Source organism: Thermobia domestica, chromosome 2, assembly GCF_964235325.1.
Source record: "Thermobia domestica chromosome 2, izTheDome1.hap1.1, whole genome shotgun sequence".
Lineage (NCBI taxonomy): Eukaryota > Metazoa > Arthropoda > Insecta > Zygentoma > Lepismatidae > Thermobia > Thermobia domestica.
Window position 1 is genome coordinate 275,704,359 of NC_137455.1, and position 23,119 is coordinate 275,727,477.

At 36.5% G+C, this 23,119-nt stretch overlaps 1 protein-coding gene across 3 annotated transcripts in view; it reads left to right on the forward strand.

Annotated features, from left to right (window-relative positions):
- The window catches only part of LOC145678505 (uncharacterized), a 393,685-nt gene that overhangs the window by 127,498 nt on the left and 243,068 nt on the right, over positions 1-23,119 (forward strand). For all 3 annotated transcript variants that reach the window (XR_014130402.1, XM_081748725.1, XM_081748726.1), the window contains exons 5-6: positions 5,380-10,954; positions 16,473-16,577. Coding sequence is in view for 2 of the 3 variants with exons in the window: in XM_081748725.1 (XP_081604851.1) it covers positions 5,380-10,954; positions 16,473-16,577 (5,680 nt within the window). In the remaining variant the exon portion in view is untranslated. The remainder of the gene's footprint in view (positions 1-5,379; positions 10,955-16,472; positions 16,578-23,119) is intronic.

Genomic DNA, 23,119 nt, shown 5'->3' on the forward strand with positions numbered 1-23,119 from the left:
AGACGAATTTCTCGCTTATTTAATTCTAACTGGAGGGAAAAAATTGTGGTAAACAAATTTTCTCATATGAAAGAAAGAGAAATTCACACGAGTGGAGAGAATCAATTACTGTCTCAATTCACAAGGAAAGCGACAAAACACTGATCGTAATAATTATCGAGGCTTCTCATTTTTTTCATGCTATAAAATTCTCTCAAGCACACTGTCATAAAGATAGATCTCATATACATATGAAATTATTGGGAGACCATTAGTGCAGATTTAGGCGAAATGCTCAACTATCGACCAAATGTTGAACGATCGTCAAATTCACGAAAAGAAATAGGAATGCAGTCCGGTACATCAATAATTTTTGATATCAGAAAAGCTTACGACTCTGTTAAGAAGGAAACACTATACAGCGTCTTACAGAATTGGGTGTATCAAAAAGGTTAGTTAGGTTAACTACGATGTTCTTAAATAAAATCTAAAGTAATGTCCAAGTAGAAAAATACTTTCCACAAGCTTTCGCCTCGAGAATGGCCTAAAACAAGGAGACACGGTTCACCATTATTATTCAGTTTTCTCTGGAATGCACTATAAGGAAAATTAAAGATAGCAACTAGGTCTTAGAGCTGAACGACGTTGTAAGTCTGATAGTTTCAGCCAATGCAGTTTCAGTCGCTGTGGAGCATTAGAGCATCGTGTGTTCGCGGTCGAGCAGTTCTTTAGAAACATTGATTCTGTGTTTAAGTTTCAACGTCTTTTCCGTCGAAAGTTTTAATGTTGAACGTCGAGGTACCGTCCCAGATCGAAGCACTATACTCTGTTGCGTTGCAGTGTTCAGAAGTACTCGATCTTTTTTTATTATTATTATTATTATTATTATTATTATTATTATTATTATTATTATTATTATTATTATTATTATTATTATTATTATTATTATTATTATTATTATTATTTTTTTTTTTTTTTTTTTTTTTTTTACGGTTTGTGCTATGACATCTGTTGATAAACAGATAGATGGACATAGCCATTCTCTAAGCCTTCCCATACTTACGAATAAATAGTTGCAAAGTCTACAAACTCTTATATATGAATATTTATCATTTTCCTTGCCCTTATTCCCAATGATTAAGAAAAAAGTTTTCTTCCGTCCTACCACCATATTGATTTTGTGTATTTAGTTTGGCCCATTCCAAGCGGAATTTGCGTAAGTAAACAAGGTGTTTATTTACTGTGTAACAGGAGGAATATTATACTTAATTTCGTTCGAATAACCCATCCTTAAAATCCCTATCTCCTCTACGTTACCATACTTCATTTGCGTACGTGAATATGTATTCGTATTCTTGTGAAAATTATTACTGTGATATATATATATATATTGTATTATACGTAATCATCTTAATGGAAACACTTGGTTGTGAATGTTTGTGTGTATATATGCTCTGCTGTAAGTAAAAGCGACTCCAAAGAACGTTAGCCTAACTACCCTCGGTACTGCAGTTCTCTGTGCTCTGACACTCTCACATTTATCTTAATCTAAAATATATCTCCACAAAGTCTCATTGATGCAATGTAAGGTGTAAATAGGGAATGGGGGGGGGGGGACATTTTGGAAAATTTCAAGGTAAAATGTGTTAATTCACATCATTTTGGGTTCTTAGAAATTTAACAAAACTTAAAAACCTAGACTAAAAATTGGCTGTGTCTCAAAAAGGAAAAGAAGTAGCAGATGCAAGCTGATACGACGCAGCGTGTGTGACAAAAGCAAAATATTTTATGCAGTCGTCCTCAACATACTTTTATTTACAAGAGCATATTGTTCTATAGAAAGCTGTTCGAGAAGCTAGGAAGTGCATATTAACAGCGTTCTGCTGGTTTAGCATGGTTGTTCATGTTGCAGAGGGAAGATCTAAAGAGTAGAGGTATTGCAGGTGTGGTTTTCAAAGTTGGTTGTGTCCCATGTTCCTGTGCAGATAGCAAGCATATCAGTTTCCAAGTATTCCAAGACCACTTTCATCCCTGATTGTTAGATATTATTATTATTATTATTATTATTATTATTCTAAATCATGGATTCAAGGAAGTACTAGGTGACAAATTTTCTACTCCCTGCAACATTTACTGGAGCGTCTTTTCGAGGAATAACAACGGATGGCAAGTGGTAATAAGTCACATGAAAGGTAAAAATGTATGGAAATGGTCGCATCCGCCACAGTATAAGGAACAGTTAGTGCCTTTGTGAATCAAAATAACAAGCCATTATCTTCTGAGTTAGAGTGTCATCCTATTTATACCTCATCTGTACAGAACTTACAGGTTTCTGGTGATGTTGCGTGCTCAAATGTGGCTTTTATGATGCAAAGTATGAGTTCGGGTATGAAAGAAAGTAGTTTATAGAAATTCTTAGTAAAAGATAGCATTATAAAAGCAGAATTATTATTATGTTGTTAAAGTGTAATGACATACATCAATGCGCACTGTTGCTAAAATATGAAGGTATCATTTATATTCCTAGACAGTAAGATTACTGGAAAACGCAGCTTTGACGTGACAAAATAGCATATACTTTAGTTTATGGGTTATCACCATGCTTTTAGAAGTAAACTAATTCACTTGTTGGAGATATAAATGTGCGATTGTGGAGTACCGTAAAAGAGCATTCGGCGTTTTAGGGAATTCTACAGCTTCTGACCTTTTCATTGCTTTCAAAGATACGCTTTCGTTCTTGAACTTCAAAAGATCATTCAAATATCAGTGTATGGACCTAGTATAAACTTTACATTTCTGCATATCTTCAGGTCAGACACCAAGGCGTCGTCAAATAATCCTATAATACTTGATATAGGAATATGTAAGTTAGATATTTTGCATGAGCATTTAAGGCTGCAATTGAGATAACGAATGGGAGAATAGGTAGTTTCTATGTGCTTTGCATACCTTATTCAAGGCTGTTCCAGCACGTCGCACAGTGGTCGGAAACTTGGAAAAAGCGGACAAAAATAGTTTATTCCGAAATAGTGGAAGTCGACGGACGTCTGTCTATCGTTCTATACGTAATTGTCCGTTCTAAATCGATTGCAACTACTGCAAAAGTGATTCGAAGAACCCCTGCAGTTATATGTATACAGGGTGGTCTAGAAGTGTAGAAACCCCTCACATAAATGTCAAATACTGCAAAATATAACCAAAGGAACAATGTAGGAAATTAATAAAGGTGAGGAACAATTGGGGAGGACATAGAACAATAAAAGTCGCCATCTTGAAATCCACCATCGTGAATCATATCATACATTCAGTTTATAAATTGAAAACATAACATGTTAACGCCTTACGTGAATTGGATATCGCTAGTCAGTACGAAGTTAAGACAGAAGTTAATATTCATCCAAGAAGCGGTTACAGGTTCAATGTGCTTTCCCTCTAATTGTATGTGCAGCTAATGAAAAGATGATGTAAAACAAATGAGTGTTTGGGCTTAGGATACAAAATTAAAGTTCGTGGTTTTTTACCCGCACCATCTTCGAAGAAACACTAATACTAACTGGAATGTAATTTAGTTCAGGATTATGTTGTTTCGGTAAAATTAAAAGATTCAATATTGAATCTTCTTATATACTACTGCACTGACGTGTAATTTATAGCAGCTTTACATGACTGATAGTTTATCACTGCAGTATATATGAGTTCACTACAACTTTGATTCAAGGACGAACCACAATCCAAATTACGTACAAGACAACATGCCTTTTTCCTTTGTAAGACTCACATAACGGATCTCAACTGTGATCACAACAACATTATTCATCACGCATTTCCAGTTAGATGGGGCTGAATCCTTCAGGTGCACTTGGGTGCAGCTATTTCTAATGTTCAACCTTTGTACTACTCATGGTAAACTCAATAAATCTTATTTTGCAGATGAGCAAGGATAAGCTTAGACTACGGAGCTAATAACATCAGCATATATGTAACTTTTCGGTAACACTAACAAAGCCATTATATAAATAATATGACAATGGATAACAAATAAAACTTTTCATTAAACACACAGTATTTGAGTCCATTGTACTATTCAATCACTTTCATCGACCTCAGAAACGATACAAATGGTTAAAACATATCATATTGTTTGGTTCATTTTTACTGATTTGTTGGCATTTTTATTTGTTCATGTTTACATGCATTTTATGGACAGCGAAAATATTCCTATGTCCTGAAACTCCGGGTTTGGAAGCAGGAGAGATACTTATAATCAAACATCAATACCGATTTCATAGGCGGCGAAGTTGACAGAATCGATTTTTGACTGCTTTTTCCCAGTTTCCGACCACTGTGCGTCGTGTCGAGTACATCTATAGAGACTTAGAAAAAAATATCGCGAAGTTTTGTTGTATATACTTGTAGTAGTGTTGCTCCGTGAGCCACTGACATTTATCCATACACTCTCTTGTATATTATTCAAAGTATTAGGGAAGATAAGAAAGTTCTGACGTCTTCGAGCCATCAGTTCGTATTAGGGATGTTGGAAGAAGATAAAAAGCTTATTCCTAAGATAATATGACTAATCTTTCTTACTGAATTTTATGTTAATTCTCCTCTCAGTCCATTTCTTTACAATACTTTGGGACCTGATAAAAAATGTGATGCAAAATAAGTTTAAAACCAGAAGTTCTTGTATACGAATTAATGTGGAAAACGAAGAAAAACTTCTCCCTTGAAAAACGTTTTGCTACCCACAGTACCTTTAAGAAATGTCAACCAATAACGGATTTGGACATTAGGATTTCGGAAATTGCGGAAAGTGTCTGTTGCAAGTTATATAGCAATTAGTTTTGAATGAGTTAATATTCTTTGATTTTGAATTTGTACATACAGCATAAGACTTCTTAAATTGTGGAACAAATATATTAACTTCGTTCTTATTTCTTGAACAAACAAAACTATATTTTTTCTGTTCTGTTTTATATTAGTGTGTTATTGACATTAAAAGAGCATTTAGTGGAGAAAATTATTTCATGATGGCAGTTCGTTCCATTTGAAAACTTTGAGTGTCGATGAAATTTCATGTACGGCAAACTGGCACACTGATGAATACTGTGGTATGTTAAAACTGGATATTTTACTTTCAAACATGTCATATTAGAAAATAATCACATTTTGTTCTTTGTATTGAGACTAGTTATGATTATGCATGTGTGCAAATATGATTCTAGAAACTATGAACATGGGCTGTTTACCCGCAGGTGCATATTCCTAGTTTTTAAATAGACGATTGTTCCAAATATTCTGCTTTGTAGAAATATTAAACATGTAAGATTGTAATCATTATTCTATTTTTATACTGTTGATAGTTATATAACGAAGTTTATGGTTTTCTTCTTTTAACAGATCTCGTGATAGAAGAAACCGGGGCAGGCATAAACGCTCAAGAAGTGGTTCACGGGGAAGACGAAGTCGAAGTAGATCACCAGGCTTTAAAGAGCAGAAATTACGTTATCCTTACATAGCCAAAGGCATTAAACAAATTGAAAAGGAATATCCTGCTTATATGGTAAAGTATACAAAGTGCAGACCTGCTGTGGCATTTTGTGAAAATCCAGCTATGTTTCCTGGGTATTACAAAACTAGAAAGGAGTTGTTCTCTAGTGAGCCTCCTGAAATCGTAGAACTGATGAAAAAGATCATAGATGGCAGTGGATTGGATAATGAAATTAATTCGAATGATAGACATGTATCTGGACTAGCTGCTCTTCAGCAGTCCTACGAAGGCGAGGAAGAACTGTCAGACGCAGAAGGAGAGGAGCAACATCGCGAACGAAGCTGGTGGTGGGAGCATGTGGACACTTTCTTGGCTGAAACACTTCCAGGATCCGAAGTAACTAGAATCAAGGAAAGTCCAGAAGACGAAGAGAACAACCATATTACCGAAACTGAGCAAACAGTCAAACTTTCCAATAATGAATCAGAGCTTCCGGGTGTCGAAGAGGATCACAGCGAAGATGAAACGCAAGAAGAGGATAAGGAAAGTCAAAATGTTGAGCGCTCGATTGTCCGTTCGAAATGGGACAGTGACTACGATTCGGAAGTTCCTCACGATGGCAAATCAGACAAAGACAAAAGTCCTGTGAGTACTCCTAAGAAGCCTGAAGAAGCAAAACATGAAGGAAAAATTAATTTCGAAAATACAAATGTTGATGAATTCGTTGGAGGGAATAACAATTACTTGACGGAAGGCATTAAGCCTGATAAGGTGAAAACAGAAGATATATCTGACCAGACAATGAAGGAACACAGTGAAGAAATGAAAGTGGAACAAATGGCAATTGTTAGCAAGGAGTATGATGAAAAAGAGGACTATGAGCAAAGTGAGGAACATTTAGATGACGATGAAAATGAATATGGAGGAAATGACGAAGTTGTGAAATACCATGATGAAGTTTCGCAACGAGGTTCTTCCTCTGAAAATATTGAAGGTGGAAAAACAGGAATTGTGGGACAGGAACCTCAAGTGAAAAATGACGCCAAACTTGTTTCAGAGTATGAAGAATTTATAAAGGCAGTACAAAATAATGACAGCAACACTGCTGCTGAAGATTTTGTGGATGAAGATAATTTCGATGAAGAAGATATGAAAATGGATACAGAAGACAGTGACAGAGAAGAGACTCAGAAACAAAGCGTCAGAGACGAGACATGTCGAGCTGGAGCTGGTGAACGGGAAGATGAAATAAAAGAAAAGAAGAAAAAGGATCGGAAACAAACTATTACTGATGATGATATCAGCCAATTCAAAGAGGGTAGTTTCATAGTTAGCGCTGAGACTTCAAACAAACGAGAACTTTTGAGTGAAGACGACTTCAAGGAAAAGGATAACAGCAAGCAGCCTAATGAAAGACCTGTCGAGCAATTGTACAAAATCCAAGAAAGCGACAAACTGCAGAGCATAATTCAGGAAATGGCTATCAGCAATAAAAGAAAGAAGAATAGAAGAGCTAGATCAGTATCTAGTTCATCAGACGACAACAATGAAAAGAAATCTAAACGGAAGAAAATGAAAGAGAAAAAAGCCAAAGAGATTGATAAGACATCAGAAAAGAGAGGTCGCAATAAATCTGTGAGCTCGGATGAATCTGATTCGGAAAATGAAGCTCCTCGAAAGATGAAGAAAACAAAAAGAAAGAAGAAACAGAAAAAGAAGGAGGTACACTCATCGGAAGACGAAAACGAGCCACGTGAGAAGAAGTCTCACAAGAAGAAAGAGAAGAAAAAGAAGAAAAAGAAAAAGAAGGTGAAAAAGAAAGTGACAACTGACGAATCTGACAGTGAAGAGGAATCTACTAAAGTTGAAGGTAGCGAAGAGAACACGTCGATGGAAAGTCGCCGACAGAAGAAGAAGAAAGATTCAAAAACCAGGGGAAGTACAAGCAGTGTTGACACAAGCTCTATTTCTCCAGTTGAAGAAAGGAAAAAGAAAAAGAAGAAAAGGAAAAAGAAGAAGAAGAAGAAACACCGTAGTGAAAGCGGCAGTGAGGACGAGAAAGGATCTTCGGACGAGATTGCCGAACTTGTACAGAAAGCGAAGAAATTCTCCGGACTGTCGATGAGTAGCGATGCCCTCTTAACTTTACTTCATTCGACGAAAGCCACAGATTTACCACCACAATTACTAAATATATTAAGAAAAGACAAAGGGTCTAAAGGAAGTAAGAAAAAGGAGAAAAACAGTCGTAAAGATACTCAAGAGGAATCGGACCACAATTCAAGTACAAAGATAACTCCTGTTGTTCCTGACAAACCCAAATCGAAGACGGGAAAAGCAGATGACAAAACATCTGGCAATGTATCCGATGAAGATGAAACGAAACGAAGAAGAAAATCAAGATCATTATCCCCATCAGTGAAGGCAACGCCTAAGAGACGTCGACGAAGATCACCATCCACATCTGAACATTCTCCATCTCCACCACGTCGCCGGCTTTCTCATCAATCTGATGATCAGAGAGATCATGGTCAGAACAAAGGTGAAAGCGAAAAACACGATAAAAAATTGAAACATAAGTATGTAGATAAAAAATATCAAGGCAAGGCGCATAAGGATGGCATTGAAGAGGAAGATGATGATTCAGATAGAGAATTGGATGGGAGTTTTGAAGATCATCAGTGTCTTGAAAGACCGGGAGACGAAGAACCAGGCGAATTGAAAATCAGTGAAGATTCAGAACCAAAAAATGAATACAAACATCAAATTGAACATGATACAGAGAAATGGAGTCGTGAAGAAGAAAATATTCCATCTGGGGATAACGGAAATGATCGCACCATAAGTCTTGATCATGTAAGCGAAGAAAGTAAAGGCACAGTAGCATCCGAAAAGGAAGAAAATTCGTTAAATTTAAAATTGGACGATGTTTCATCTGACGCTATGGGTGATTTCCAGGGATCAACTGAACCTGATAGTACGAGAGAACTAAAAAAAGAAGATATAAACCTAGATGAAGTTCATAGTTTATCTAATATATCTGCTGTCTCTTTACCGGAATTAAATGCAGAAGAAAGTCAGAATGTGGAGGAACAAGTTCCAAAAACGAACGCAAAAACTGGTGTTTTTGGCACTCTGGAATTCAAACCTATAACGGTAAAACTTTCGCATTCTCGTCTTCAAACAACTAGTCATCCTGAATTTAGAGAGGACAATAGTTATCAAGGAGAGGAGAAACCTCGTCTTTCATTCAAACCAGATAAAATGTCCGACTTCCATAGCGAACCATCTAAAGAGAATGACAGTGTTAGCAGTAACGGGAATCAGAAGCAGCCTGAAAAAAAGACTGAAGAACGCCATTCATTTAGTCACTGGAGAAGCAACAGTAGAGAAAGAATATGGGATGAGCCTTCAGATCGACGACGTCAGTTTTCGGGCGAAGATCTTTATAGTAACAATACTGATTCGACTGCGAAGACGGAGCTAGGAAGAGAAAGTGACGGCGAAATATTTGATAAGCGAGTACGGTTGTACAGGAATTCAAGTCCACCAGTACACATGCAGAGATTTAGTTCTGTCTCAGAACGAGACCGACAGCATTCGTTTGAAGAGAAAGAATCCTCAAATCGAGATCAAAGAGGAAAAAGTCCAATCTTTAGTGAGGATAGTGTATATGGTGACAAAAGTAGCAATAGGGGGTACCCGCCTAATCGTGAAGTTGGTGAAAAGGAAGAATTCATTCATACGAATGAACGGTCACATTCAGAGTTCTTTAATGAAAAACCAGAAGTTCACGGTCGCAATAAAATTGATAGCCAAGAACGAAGTCCAAGTCCTCATTTTCGTGGTAGCAGAAGTCCAGATGCTCAAAATCGCAACCTGTTAAGTCCTGAACGACGTCACGGTGTTCGGAGTCCCGATGTGCATTCAAGAACTGATCGCAGTCCCGATCATATTCGACGGAGTACTCAAAGTCCAGATCGCCATCATCGAGGCAGATACAGTCCTGAACCACATCCGTTTAGAAGTCCTGACCATCGTCATAGAAGTAGTAGTGATTCTCGTCATAGGCGTAACCATAGTCCAACAATACGTAAAAGAGATGATCGTAGTCCCGGTGATGATCGATGGTTCCGAAGTGGAGGAAAAGATACGAATAATTCACGCGCCAGTCCCGGAAGAATGAGAGGGAGAGGTGGTTCCCCGAAAGGAAGAAACTACGAAAGTGGAGATCGATTAAGCCCACGGAGAAAGTCAAAGTCGAGGTCACGATCTCCTCGTAGGTCACGATCTCGCAGTATGTCACCTCGAAATCGAGGCTTTAGAGGTCGAGATGGCGTTAGTGGAAGAGAGAAATCGTGGAGAGACAGAGAGAAAGAAAGAGCGATGTTGGACAAGCGTAGGAGAAGTGGCGGAAGAGATGAAAGATGGGAAAATAGAGATGACAGAAGGAGGCGCTGCAGAAGTCCTACTCCACCTCATAGAAGGAGATCTGCAAGCTACAGTCCAGAATATCATCGAGGTCCGGATAGTCCGAACTACAGAAGAAGAACTGAAAGGGACAAAGATCGTGGATGGAGAAGTCCTAGTCCAAGGAGTCCATCCCGAAAAGGCTTTGAGGAACGTTATAACAAAGTTGAAAACATTCCTCTTCCTGTTGGTAACATTCCACTACCTGATGTGCCTCATCAACGGCCTTTTTCAGACGATGCAACCAAGAGGAGTAGCGAGAAAGAGAAGGACAGTGTTACAGATATGGAAATAAGTTCACCCTCATCTTCTCCACTTGTTAGTCTTAAACGGGTTGTTGCTGATTCAACCATTAGTGATTCGGAACTTTTGGGAACCATCATGAAACAAGAGGAACCTGATGTGATGCTGCCGAATTCGGATAAAGTTTTTCTTCATCCTGTTATTGTCCAGCAAACTTCAAATTTAAAAACCGTTCCTATAATTGATGGACCCTTACCTCCAGAAAATAATCAAAAAGAACCTCAGCCTCCTGTACCAATAGTAGGTACTCCTAGGAAAGAACGAACTAAACAACCATTTTCACCCAAAAGGTTATCACTGGATGACAGGATCGAAATAGAACTTGGTGTTAAGAAACCTGTTACTCCTGAAAAACCCCAACCGATTCCTGTTTTCCAACAACAGCGTGTAGCTTATACTACAGGTCATTATCCATTTTATCCACCATTTTCAGAGGATGGTTCAGGGGATGCAAGTACTTACGGAAAAGATAGGACAGTTAAGACTCTTGTCTCGGCATCTGAAATTGACAATCAGTATTCCTATACTACTGGTGAAAAGATAAATAAAGGTATAACAAGAAAGGGGGAATACATTTCTGCTCAACAGAATTTGCCTTACATGAAAGGAAAGGAAGATGCATCTGATATTACAGATTGGAGTAACCCTGAAGCCTTTATCGGATCACAGACTTCTAGTACTACAGCGGGTATATCATCTCGAGTTGTGCAGGTAATTTTTATTTATTTATTTTTAAGTTTGGTTTCCTTACATTTCTCAGTGTCAATATAAACCATGCTTTAAAAAGTTACAGATTTTCGATCTGAAGAATTCAGATAAATTAAGAGGAAGTCTTTTAAAAAAAGACATAAGGTAGTTATTTAATGTAAGAAGTAGAACATGACAATGTCAATGTTTTTTTTTTTTTTTTTTTTTTTTTTTTTTTTTTTTTTAATTTAAAATAAGCAAGTATTACAGTGTCAACTTACTGAATCATGTAAGATATAGAGCTGTTTTTGCACCATTTTGTAAAATACTTACGCTTTCTAACAGAGCAAACTTCGGACTTTTGGTACATGACTAATATCTTTCATTGTGCGAGGTATTGGTGAACGATCTTTTAAAACGAAATTTCATTCGTCTGCTGGGAAAACATCGAGGAGAAAATCTTAAGTCTCAGGTTGTGAGGGGATTCCGTATTCAATCCCAGGCGTACAATTTTGGATTTAAAAAATATTCACGTTTATCTCCCATTCTTTTCATTACACTAATAATTACATTATTTCAGGTTATGAAGGAAGGATTTGCTTAAAAAGTACAGATGTATAAGTCTTGCAATATTCTGGTATTTACCTAGTCATATCATAAATAGTGACACCAGTTTTGAGGCAGGGTGTACATCCAGTTCTTAAGGTCGCAGTCAATCTGCCTGTGCAAGAGAGTGGAGTGGGTCATTGTGAGTTGAGCTGTCATAGAGAGTGTGTGTTTGTGGAAGTGTAGCTATGGAGTGGGTCGATTACAAAAATCGTGTGGCAGAAATAGCTCTTCATAAATTGTGTTAATCAGCCCCGTGATATTCAGAACACTTAAAAAGTTGAATATTAGCAAATCTTTCTTGTATTGAACCATGAAGCGATTCATGGAGTCTGGGACAGTTGATGATTGCCCAAGGCAAGGCCGCCCACGTAGAGTAAGAACCAAAAAGTTAGTGCAACCATTGGTGGCCCGTTTTCAGAGAAATCCTGTAACGAAAGCAGTCAGTGGTTTCTCGTGAGCTGAACATTTCCAACTGAACATTTCCTGAACGTTTCTCGTGTCTTAAGAAGTGACTTTTGGGTTGAAGGCTTACCGGCGAAGTACAGGTCACTTCCTCAATGTATGTCAAAAAGAGCAGAGGGTGATAAAAGCAAAACGCCTATTGCAGCGTTACGCAAACAATGGACACAGGAGAATTCTTTTCACAGATGAAAAGATATTCAACATTGACGAAGCTTTCAATCGACAAAATGACCAAGTGTATGCTTGAACTTTCCAGGAATCTCGGGGAACTTCCCAGGAATCTCGGGAGAAAACCCTGAAGATCCATAGCAGTCATCATCCGATATCAGTCAAGGTATGGTGGGAAGTGGCGTATGATGGCACCACCAAGTTGCATTTTTGTGAAAAAGGGATGAAAGCGTCAGCCAGAGTATACGAAAATACTGTTCTGAACCCTGCTGTGAAGCCTGTGAGTGACTTTTTGTTCAGGAAGCAACATTGGACCTTCTAACAGGATTGCGCACCAGCCCGCAATGAATACTCCACCCAGGAGTGGCGGAGGAGAAATGTCCCAGCCTTCATTGCTCCAGATGATTAGACTGCTATCAGCCCTGACCTCAAGCCATTAAACTACAAGTTGTGGTCAGTGCTTGAGAGCATGGTCTGTAAGGAGAAGCATACCAATATTGACAGTCTGGAACTTTCCCTGGTGAAGGCAGTGGCGGGTTTCCCTATAGAGACAGAGCGTAATTCTATAGATGAGTGGACGCAGACTTAAGAACTGTATGAAAGCCAGAGGCGACCAATTTGAAAAGTAATTGGTGCTATAAACCAATTCATTAGACCTGTAAGTAACCTATACATTAAGGATATTAAAGTATCTTAAAAACTTTCGTAATAATTCATTTCCAATGTTGTGTCAGTATTTATGGCACAACTAGGTAATATACCTGTGCAACGGCGCCGACTTTTCAAAAGTTATGTGGGTGCATATCAATGGCGGGCCGTGTTATATGTATTCAATGGAGTAAAAAATGAATCATATATTTAAATTGATTTCCTTTTATGAACACTGTCATGGGACTGCCTTTGACTAGGCCAGAGACAGGCATGGTTGGGGGGAGTATGTTGCTTGGTTGCCTCTGCACAAACATATTTGAAACAAACAAATATGTTTCAGAGGTTAGAAATTTTAACTTCCACCTCAATTTTTTAATTGCTTATTATTTTTAGATAATGGCAGAATGAGAAATTTTTATCTAATTTTGTTTCTATCAAACTAGAAATCTTGTGGGCGCGGTGCACCCACAAAATTATTTGTGTGGGTGCCGGAGCACCCACGTAGTCGGCGCGGATGTACACTCATGTCCAAAATGATTGTCGCGTATCTTTAACTGTCTTCTTGTAAGAATATAATTTGAAAATGATTTTGCAGGGTTCTTTTAATACTGATACTGTGTGTATAATAGGGAAATGTATATTTGTGGTAAATTTCATTGGAAAAGAATTATAAATACGAAAATTAGGATGAGTAAAGCAAAATATTGCTAAATGTACAGAACGTTTTATTGTTCTTATTTACTGTTCTTCTGACAGTGAAATTTGCCATACACATGTCTTTGCCGAATACTAATGTTGTAAGAAATACCGTGCAAATTCGTTATCAAATTATATTCCTACAACAACAAATTTATAGACATGCAACAATAATTTTGGACATGAGTGTACCTGTATTGATTACAGTACAATGAAAGCAGGTTAACATGCAAAGTTCAGTCCCTCATGTTGGATTGTCTGCAGCTACTTTCCTCCCAGTTCTTCGATTCCAGGTCGATACCACGTCTTGTCTTTATAGAGACAGAGAAGTTAGTCATTGCAGTTTCCAGCTCCGGTTGATTGTGTTTTCAGGCAATGCGCAGTGGACCGAAACTGGTTGTAAATCGAATGGGCAGGATGAGGACTATATACCGGATTTGGCATCAGTCTGATACCATCAAGTTCCTGTTTTTTGTGTTTTACGAGTTCTACGTGATTTTGCGTTATGTTACAGCAGGGGCGCTTTCAGTTCACCATTCAGTATACTTTTGGTGTAGTGCAGCATACATCCGCTCCAACTGTTTGGAATAATGGTCAGCGTTGATAGTGCAACCTTTTAAGAATGGAGTAGAAGTGAATTACCCATCGTAGTGCTACCATACACACAACATTACTTTACACTCGAAACGACCCTGTTCGTAAAGTTGGCCCCTGTTCAACCTCTGTTTTTGCATATGTGAATTTCAGAAAAATATTCTCTTTTCGTGACATGTGACAATTCCGTTCCAGGAAACGCACATCGCGTAGATTTTGCGTCAGTTGCCAGCATATATTCACTCTCCTCTGAGCCTAAATTGAGATCATCTTGTGTGTTACAATACAGCAGCTCCTGATTGTTTTCTGGAGTTACTTGAACGTCACACACTACAGTGGCTGGGACATGCCGAAGTGATTTGCCAAATATCGTGTGTGCTGGTGGATGAATTTTCCTCAGTGGTGTCATATGAGCTCAGAATCTGTTGTCCTGATGTCCTCGGACATTTTTAATTTTAAACATTTTTTCATTTTGTACAAATTTCTGAAACAACGACTTTCTGTGTTGTGGTCCCCTGCACTTTCCCCTTTCGCATGACAAAGTTTTGGGTTGCTGTCGCAGCGTTGTGCCCTAGTTCGAACTCATACAGTAACAGTTCACGTATCAGACGTTGCTGAGTACTCGTTGTCACTGCCTCTAAAAACTGACAGAAGATACTGATTGAGTAATGACCTCCGTGTTAAATAGTCCGTTTGCCATACTATCTTTTGGACCAATTTGACCTTGTACTTACGATCGATAACGGCATATACACACGCCTGCTGTTTGGGTTGGGAAATATTGCAAGACTTGTGACTCACGTTTGTATATAACTTTTTGAAGACTGCTTCCCGGGTGAAGCAATATTATATTTATCTGCAAAGATAAACAGACACAAAGTTAAATTTTTGGAGTGAAAATTCCATGATGTACTGAAGCATGAAAGCTACTTAGTCAAAGTGAAATACCGTAGATTGACATTTCTTCGTTGATGAAAAGATGGTTAAGGCTGAAACCTTCCTTAGTATGACTTAGAAGTACATTGTGCCAAATTAGTAGCTGATGCTATTTACGCACGTAACTTCCTGAATTTAAAAAAAAAAAAAAAAAAAAAAAAAAACTACCTGTAAGAATAACAGTACAAGTGTGAGCATATCTGCCGATATCTCCTGATTCTTGTCTTTTTTCCTTCATCGAAAATGATATATGCTTCGAAACACAGATTTTTGGGAGAAATTTGAGAGGTCCTGTTTATTAGTTATTCCATAAATACCTTAGAGTGCTTGGCGAGAAGTGTAATTTAACAGCTGCTTATTAACATTGAAGGATATTAGCTGTACATAAAAACTCCCAAATGTTTACTGTGTGAAAACTTAACTGCTGTAAATATTGGTGCAATAGAGTAGAAGCAACATTACTTTACTTTTACATTGTGGACACCTTCTAGTGCTTTCGATCTAATGAAATGTTTTTTAATCTTGAAATGTGACTTTAAAACATAAATGTAAGTAGTTGTAAATATCTGAAGTGAGAGGCTACTTAATAAATCATACGTTCTTCATGTTTTTTTTTTTTTTTTTTCTTCAAAGGATGTAAAATTTAGAACAAAAAACTAAGTATTCTATTTCAAGCCTTAGATAATACCCGAAAAAGAATTTTACAGTAAATTTTATTAAAGTAAAATGTCTAATATTCCGCTTTAATTAATATACGTTTGTCAAAATACATAATGCTTAAATTATTCTCTAGCCTGGAAAAGCTTGTTAACGTTGTTGACTACCTACACTGTTTTTTTTTTTATTTTAGCCCATTTATTTATGTGGGATATTTTTTTCTGTTTTCTTCGAAATTAACTGAAATTTTGATTATGTGAGTTTGCTTATTTCTTCTTCAAATCTATTTATATGTTCATTGCTTTTTCAGAATGAATTTTTGTTATTAAATATTACAATTCTATATGACAAATTCTAGTTATACAAAATAAGGGATATCTAAGTAGATCTAAAAAAGAAATCAGTAAAATTAAAGAATGCAGATTCCTATTGATTTCAAAGGAAACACAAACGATTCCCATATTAACCAGTGGGCTAAAATACAAAGATGTCGCACACAATCAGCCCCGTCAATTGGATATATATCCAAAATAAATGATTTATTAGATTTTTCGCCATTGTGGTAGCCGAATATGTAGTGGGTGCCCCGTCTGTTTAGTTGGATTTGCAGAGGCAGTCCAAAGAGTAACTGAATTAAGAAATGGCGGACTTCAGTTTGATATATGTTGTATGTATTACCTAATTGTATTTACACAAAGTATATTCTAAATACAAACTTAATGCTGTTTGAATAATGTGATAGCATTAATTTAATTATGGGAATTTTCAGGTTGGTAATGTTTTACAAGTTGTTCCGGCAGAACTTCCACCAGTGCCAACTACTCCTTCAACTCCTAAAGCGTCAATCGTGGTTCAAGCTGGCAATATGCTGCAGGTAATATTTTAGCACTCACCTCTTTACCGAAGCAGTGATGTAATTTATGTTTAGGCTTTCAATATATACGAGCGATTTGAGAGAACATAATAGTGTGTCACATTTTCTAACTTTCGATTAACCTGGAAAATGAAATGAAATGAAATCTTTAACGTCCCACGATTATGCCTGTTAGACTAAGGGGGCGATGATTAAAGCAAGTAAATGATGATGAAAGAATTGGTGGAATGAGAAGGTGTGAGGAAACGGGACAACCCCGAGAAAATCCACGAGCACGATGTTGTCCACCACAAACTTACTTGGTCGGGGATTGATCGAGGACCACACGCACTAGAGGTAAGCGCTGTACTACCGAGCTACGGTGCCCCCTCGATTAACTGGAAAGGAAGGTTCAATATTCCCATGCACCAAACAAGCTTCCCCTGGCATTTGCAGGCACAGTTTCGAAATAATAATACCCACATACTATTCTGTGATTCGATCCCAACCCATTTCACCTAATAACTCAATTTCACAGAAAGTGGTCCTTACCACTATGTTCGCCCGAGCTCTCATATATATTTATCACGTTTACTTCTGCATTTGTACAGAAAATTCAATTAATTTAACTCTGTAATGTTGGGTCGTTACACATGAAATATTTATGGTGGTATAGAAATAAACAGCGATGTTTGTTTCTGAAGTTAGGATAGTCTCTTGAATCGTAAACTACCAGTTTTTCTAACATTTGAGTCGGGGTTGTAGCAGCGAGTCTCCAGTGAAACCTATACTTACATAACATGATATCAAAGCCATCGCTTTGATACTATTTTCTTGGTGTTGGCATTTTACGATATTTCGCATACGTATAAAGTTGTCTGCTGTTCTTCATTGTTTTTCACCAAACGTAAAAATAAATAAGTAAATAAATGGAGTTGATAAGATTCGAACCCTACTGTGCCATCTGTGATTTCGGTATGCTAACCACAAGACCACGCCGAGAACTAACAGATTGATTTCATTTACTTACTTTTTCGACGCTCTCGTATCCCTGCTTGCTTCTTTGATAATTATTTGTTTAATTCACTGTAATATTCTACGGTTTGTATACTTGAAACATTTCAATGTGAGAGACGTGTTGTAATAATTTGGAAACTACTCCATTTGGAATGTTCTTTACAAAATTATCGATAAATTTTATATTCTGACAGAACTATTGACTCAGTGTACATACTTCTGTACTTAAGATTAGGGTAGTCCTGGAACTACTTTCGTTAGAAACTATCTTTTTTTTTTTTTTTTTCATGTATTTTAGAATCTATTGATCAAAGCTATATCATTCAATCTCCTCAAATAATTTTTGAAGTTTGTAACGCTACTACGTGTTAGATATACATTGTGTAGTTATCTTATATACGTAATAACATGACGTAATGCCATTTGAAAATAAAAAAAGCGCATATCGAGCTGGCAGCACTGCATTATTTACAGCATTGATGATGATACTTTTATATAGCCTCAATGGGGATGTATGGTATCACTAAAATTTCTCGCAGACTGCTGAAAGTACTTGAAGTGACTTTGAAGTTACTTGAATTTATCCTAAAATTTTATCATTATCTTAGTTCAACTTTCTGAAATCTTTATTGTCAAATAACTTCATTGTTTTTGCTCATTTAGTAGCTACAACTTTGAGATATGTTGCACCTTTGGGAAGGCTATCGAAATCTGTTATCAGAGTATACAAAATACATGTACAGTTGGGAAGCATACCTGGTGAGTTGTCCATCAGACAATCAGCATGATCTTATTGGAAGGGAGTACGGGTTTGGATATTGTTTAGGAGCTTCGTTAACGTCAAGGCGTTGTGATAACCTTTTACGATTATCGTATAGCACCCATTTTAATTAGTTGACTTGGATGTGGAAAGGGCTCTCTTTGATATCTTAAACTAAGAGAACTGCAGATTTCCAAGTGATGCATTTTTTGAACACATGTCAGCTCATGGAGTACTCACGTATCAAAGTTTTTCGCTTCACGTAAGGTAGCCAGTTTATGGCACATAGTTGCAGTAGACACTCGAAGATCCTCTGTATTTTGGGGTTGATTTTGTGTGGTCTTGCTGGATAGTTAGTCCGAATCTTGAGGGTTAAGCACAAATGGCAGCCTTCCTTAAGATTATTTTTCTTAGATGCATATATCTTCCCTTGTATTTGACAAATCAACATTGAATGGTGCTGATGCATACTGTGCCCTCACATAATGCACGCCATATATTTGAACTTGCTTCTTCAGCATTATGTTCTAATCTGTATTCGTATATCGTAATGATATATAGGTTCTTCTTTTTCTTCATTGCTTTTTTATGCCTTAAAGCAAACAAAAATAATAGGGTGCTAGTTTAAATCGTCTAATATTATAGAATTAACATTATTTTAAATCTTACAGAAAGTTTTTTTTCAATGATAATATAATTAGCGATTCTTCCTCCTCCAATATCCAAGTAAGTCTATTCCATTTATGTTCCTAATATTTCTTGCGTGTTTATTTGTTTCTAATATCCGTGACCAAGGCTTTAGGGGAGAGCCGAAAGCTTGGAAGTGCAAGCAATTTTTAGGAATTACAGCTACTTGCAAGTAAAATGATTGTAAGAAATCCTGAGCGTGTTAAAATATTGTCTGTAGTTATAGCAAATTGGCCATCTTTTCAACTACTCAAGAAAGACATTTTATGTGTAACGACCCAGTATAGTGTGTTTTGTTACGCTTTTCTTAAAAATGAAACCTCTTAAAAATAAATGCAAGAGTGAGAAACAAAGGACATGGGCTACGGTGCTGTAAATTTTCTCACTTTCATTTAAAATAGAATCATGAATGGTGCCATTTTGTGGAGTTATTATTGAAATATTTATATATGAACAGAATTGTTCTGTTTTGGAAAATTTCGCCCAAAAACAACTCAGTCCCATATGTAAAGTGATGTTCGTGCTCTTTTGCAAGGGAATTGTTTGTGACATATTGTAAAGTTGGCAGCAAATATTTATGAAATATAAAGAAAATTATTAGGATGGTTTTCGAGAGAATCATCCGAAGAAAATTTATTTCCATCAGTAATGTACTTCGTAGAAATTTTATATACACAATGTAAATTTTCAGCGTGGTTTGTGTTGATTATCTTCACTATTTTCTTGTGAGTACTTCATCTTTCATCCTGCTTTGGGATTTCTTTGTTCTAGCCATACTTATATAAAGAAAAGGTTGAAATGAAAGAATCCCGAATTGGGATAGAAAATGAACTGCTTATTCGAAAATAGTGGAAACAATGCACAGAAACAATATATATATATATAATATATATATATATATATATATATATATATTTTTTTTTTTTTTTTTTTTTTTTTGAGCCCTTGCAGTAAGATTTTTCATGAGATAACAAGGGGAAAAAGTAGAGCCAAATAAAAATTCGAAGATAAGTGGGAAGGAGAATGTCCGATATTTTGGCTTGATCTTTGATCATCGCTTAAGAGAACACCATATATTTGGAATCTTAAGTATTGCTGTGTCTGAACTATAAACTTGCTTTGTGTATTTTTCCACTGCGCCTGGCTGCTGATCGCATTATTTTGTTGAAATTATATCGTAGTCTAATTTGATCCAAATTAAGGCTACAGTTTACTGCTTATTCATCTGTTTGCTCCTCCCTGCTGAAACAACTTGACACAATTCATCACCTAGGACCTATTTCTCAAAGCTATTAGATTAGTAATATTTGTTCATACACTTGTTATGCTGGTGTAAATATACAAGAGTAAAATGTAGCTACAAGTCTGTGGACTAGTATTGTAAGGGCACGAGGCTCCCTTTATTACTAAGGACAAACACTAGTGTGGCTCAGTTAGCTTGTAATTTACTGGTATGTATTCACAAGAATGGAGGCTTGAGTAGCGTTTCTGTAACTTCACAGGTATAAATAGCTAGATATTCTCCTGTGTAAATAATTAAGAAAAGAGTGAAACCCAGTCCAAACTGTGTCCAAGCAATTGTACAGAAAAAAAAGTCCATTAATTTATCTAATATTGTCAATGAAGAAAGAAAATTCAGTTGATTCTATGCAAAAATTAAAGTATGCATCCCAAAGAGAGCGTTCAAGTAATTTAATATTTTTATTTTTGAACATTTAATTTGCATTTGGACTTTTTTCATCTCACTTGTCTATGTTTTTAGTGTTTTACTACATGCTCCTTGATGTGAAGTAATTGGAATTCAGTATAAAATGATTTGTTAAAACATATATTATTCCTTATTTGCTTGCTGTAATAAATTACTATACATAACTTGTGACAGAAAATAGTATTAACTTTATTAATGTAGATTTACTTATGTTAGGCTGATATATACATATGTCCCAAACATATGATTAATCTTCGTGTGTTTCAATGAGTGGATGGGCTTGGCTTGCCTGTGTCAAATTGCTTCCAAAATAAATCTCATTCAACATACTTAATTTCAACTCTGTTTTTATTATTTTCGAATGCATTTATTAGCACCGCCAAAATTTTCCAAACCGACGGCATTTCGTATAGTATTTGGTTTTCCACGTATTTGTCAGCTAACTTGTGGATTTAATAAGTAACTGGTGGAAAGTCTGCCCTGTTCACAAGTTCTTGTTAACACTACCAGGAAATTAATTATACAAAAACTACCAAAGGGGTCATTTTGACCCCTTGTGTTTTAGAGGTTTTTTACTTTGAAATTTAGAGTTCCTTTAGCAACCAAGACGTTTGATGCAACTTGATATAAAAATTAATATGCTTTAGAAACGACACTAGCTTTAACCAAGTATCAAACAATGTTCTCCCGCGCCCAAAATGGACACTATCTGAATAAATGTACACTTGAAATATTTTTAAAGATAAACTCAGGAACATTTATTATACGAATAGTTTACGCATTTACTTAAAATATAAAATGTGAGTATATAATCGAGTACAAGTTTCAAGAGAAAATCAAAATTTTGACAATAGTATTATATTGAGGCATATAGGTATAAATTTCAATCCACTGATTCCGCTACATGTCCCAATTTGGTACTTCTTCCTTTTCCCAGTAGAAGTTATTGATGCTGCTGGCAAATTTTTCGAAACACGCTTTTGTCTTACTTTCTCAGAATGTTCCTTTGCCAACTTCAAAAGACTGAACTTCTCCAATTTTCTGTCTACTAATATGCCTATTTGTAACACCTTATGGCGGCCAAACCAAGTAGGTTATAAAAGAGCTATACCGGCCATTTTCTTCTAACAACCTTAGCAGAATATTTACTATACATCTTCTCTACAATATCTACACCAATTTTCTCCTGATTGTAAAACAAAACTTTCAGTTTTCTTAATTTCATGATCATTCATTACATGTACGTTAGTGTGAAGAGGGCTCAATATCAGTACTTTTTTTTTCTTGCATTGATATGTGGTGAGTGTGATATCGCCCACGGTTTTGAGTATTCTGTGGTATACAAATCTTTATTATGGAAGCCTACGGAAGCTGGAACTTTTCTTCTGCTGCTTCGGATATTACCAAGCAAATTTATTCGGTTATTTTTTTCAGTTCCCTTGCAAGATATAAAGACGTAAAAATGTTGTCTCAAGTTACATGCAATCCCGAGTTTCAAAAGATGTAAAACTACATGTTCAGCAAGGGGGATGTTCGTTAGCCTCTTTTCATCTTTTCCTAGATATGGAAAACTATTTAGTATATATTTGTTCTTCACTTCAACAAGCATTCAAAATTTGTTGCCATATTTATCCGGCTTGCTACCCATGAACTGAATAAATAGACCACAAGATTTCATTGGAAGGAATCGCTCACCAATAGTGCAATAAGTATGGGGATTGTAGTACCTTCGGGAATTTTCAATCAACTGATACCAAATATCAGAAAATAAGCAAAGGCAATATAAGACGCAATACGTTTTACGTCTTTCGCTCCTATTAGATTTGAGATAAACCTTATAAGATATATGTTTCTGGGCATGACATTCCGAAAGAAGCTGAATCCCAAGATTTCCAGACCAGAGACACTTTACACTTAACGCTCTTCATCCTGATTGCTCCACGGAAATACAGTAAAACTATAATTGCATTAAACTCATCGAGAGAAACTGACCAGTTAGGATCATCTAAAACTCGACGGGCCTAAACTTCTGGACGCTTCTTTATATTTCGCAGTAGAGTATTGGTTACAATCAGTCTGGATGCACTTGCACAAGCATCATCCATATTACGCGTAACGAGTGATGTTTGTTTTGGTTTGATACGAACTATATTATGTTCTTGTAATCTTCCGCATCTCTTGTAGTTTATATTCACTATCGCCCACACAGTCTGGTCCCCAGTTCATTTGGCCTACCAGTAATTTCAGAAGAATTCTTTTGTTGATATTCTTCATTTGAATCATTCCCACTAGAATCAGAATCAGTATATTTGACTTCTTTGTCATAACTACTGGAAAAAAATATTTTCCAAGGTCTGTAACATCTTCCTTTTCAATCCAGCTGTTACTGGC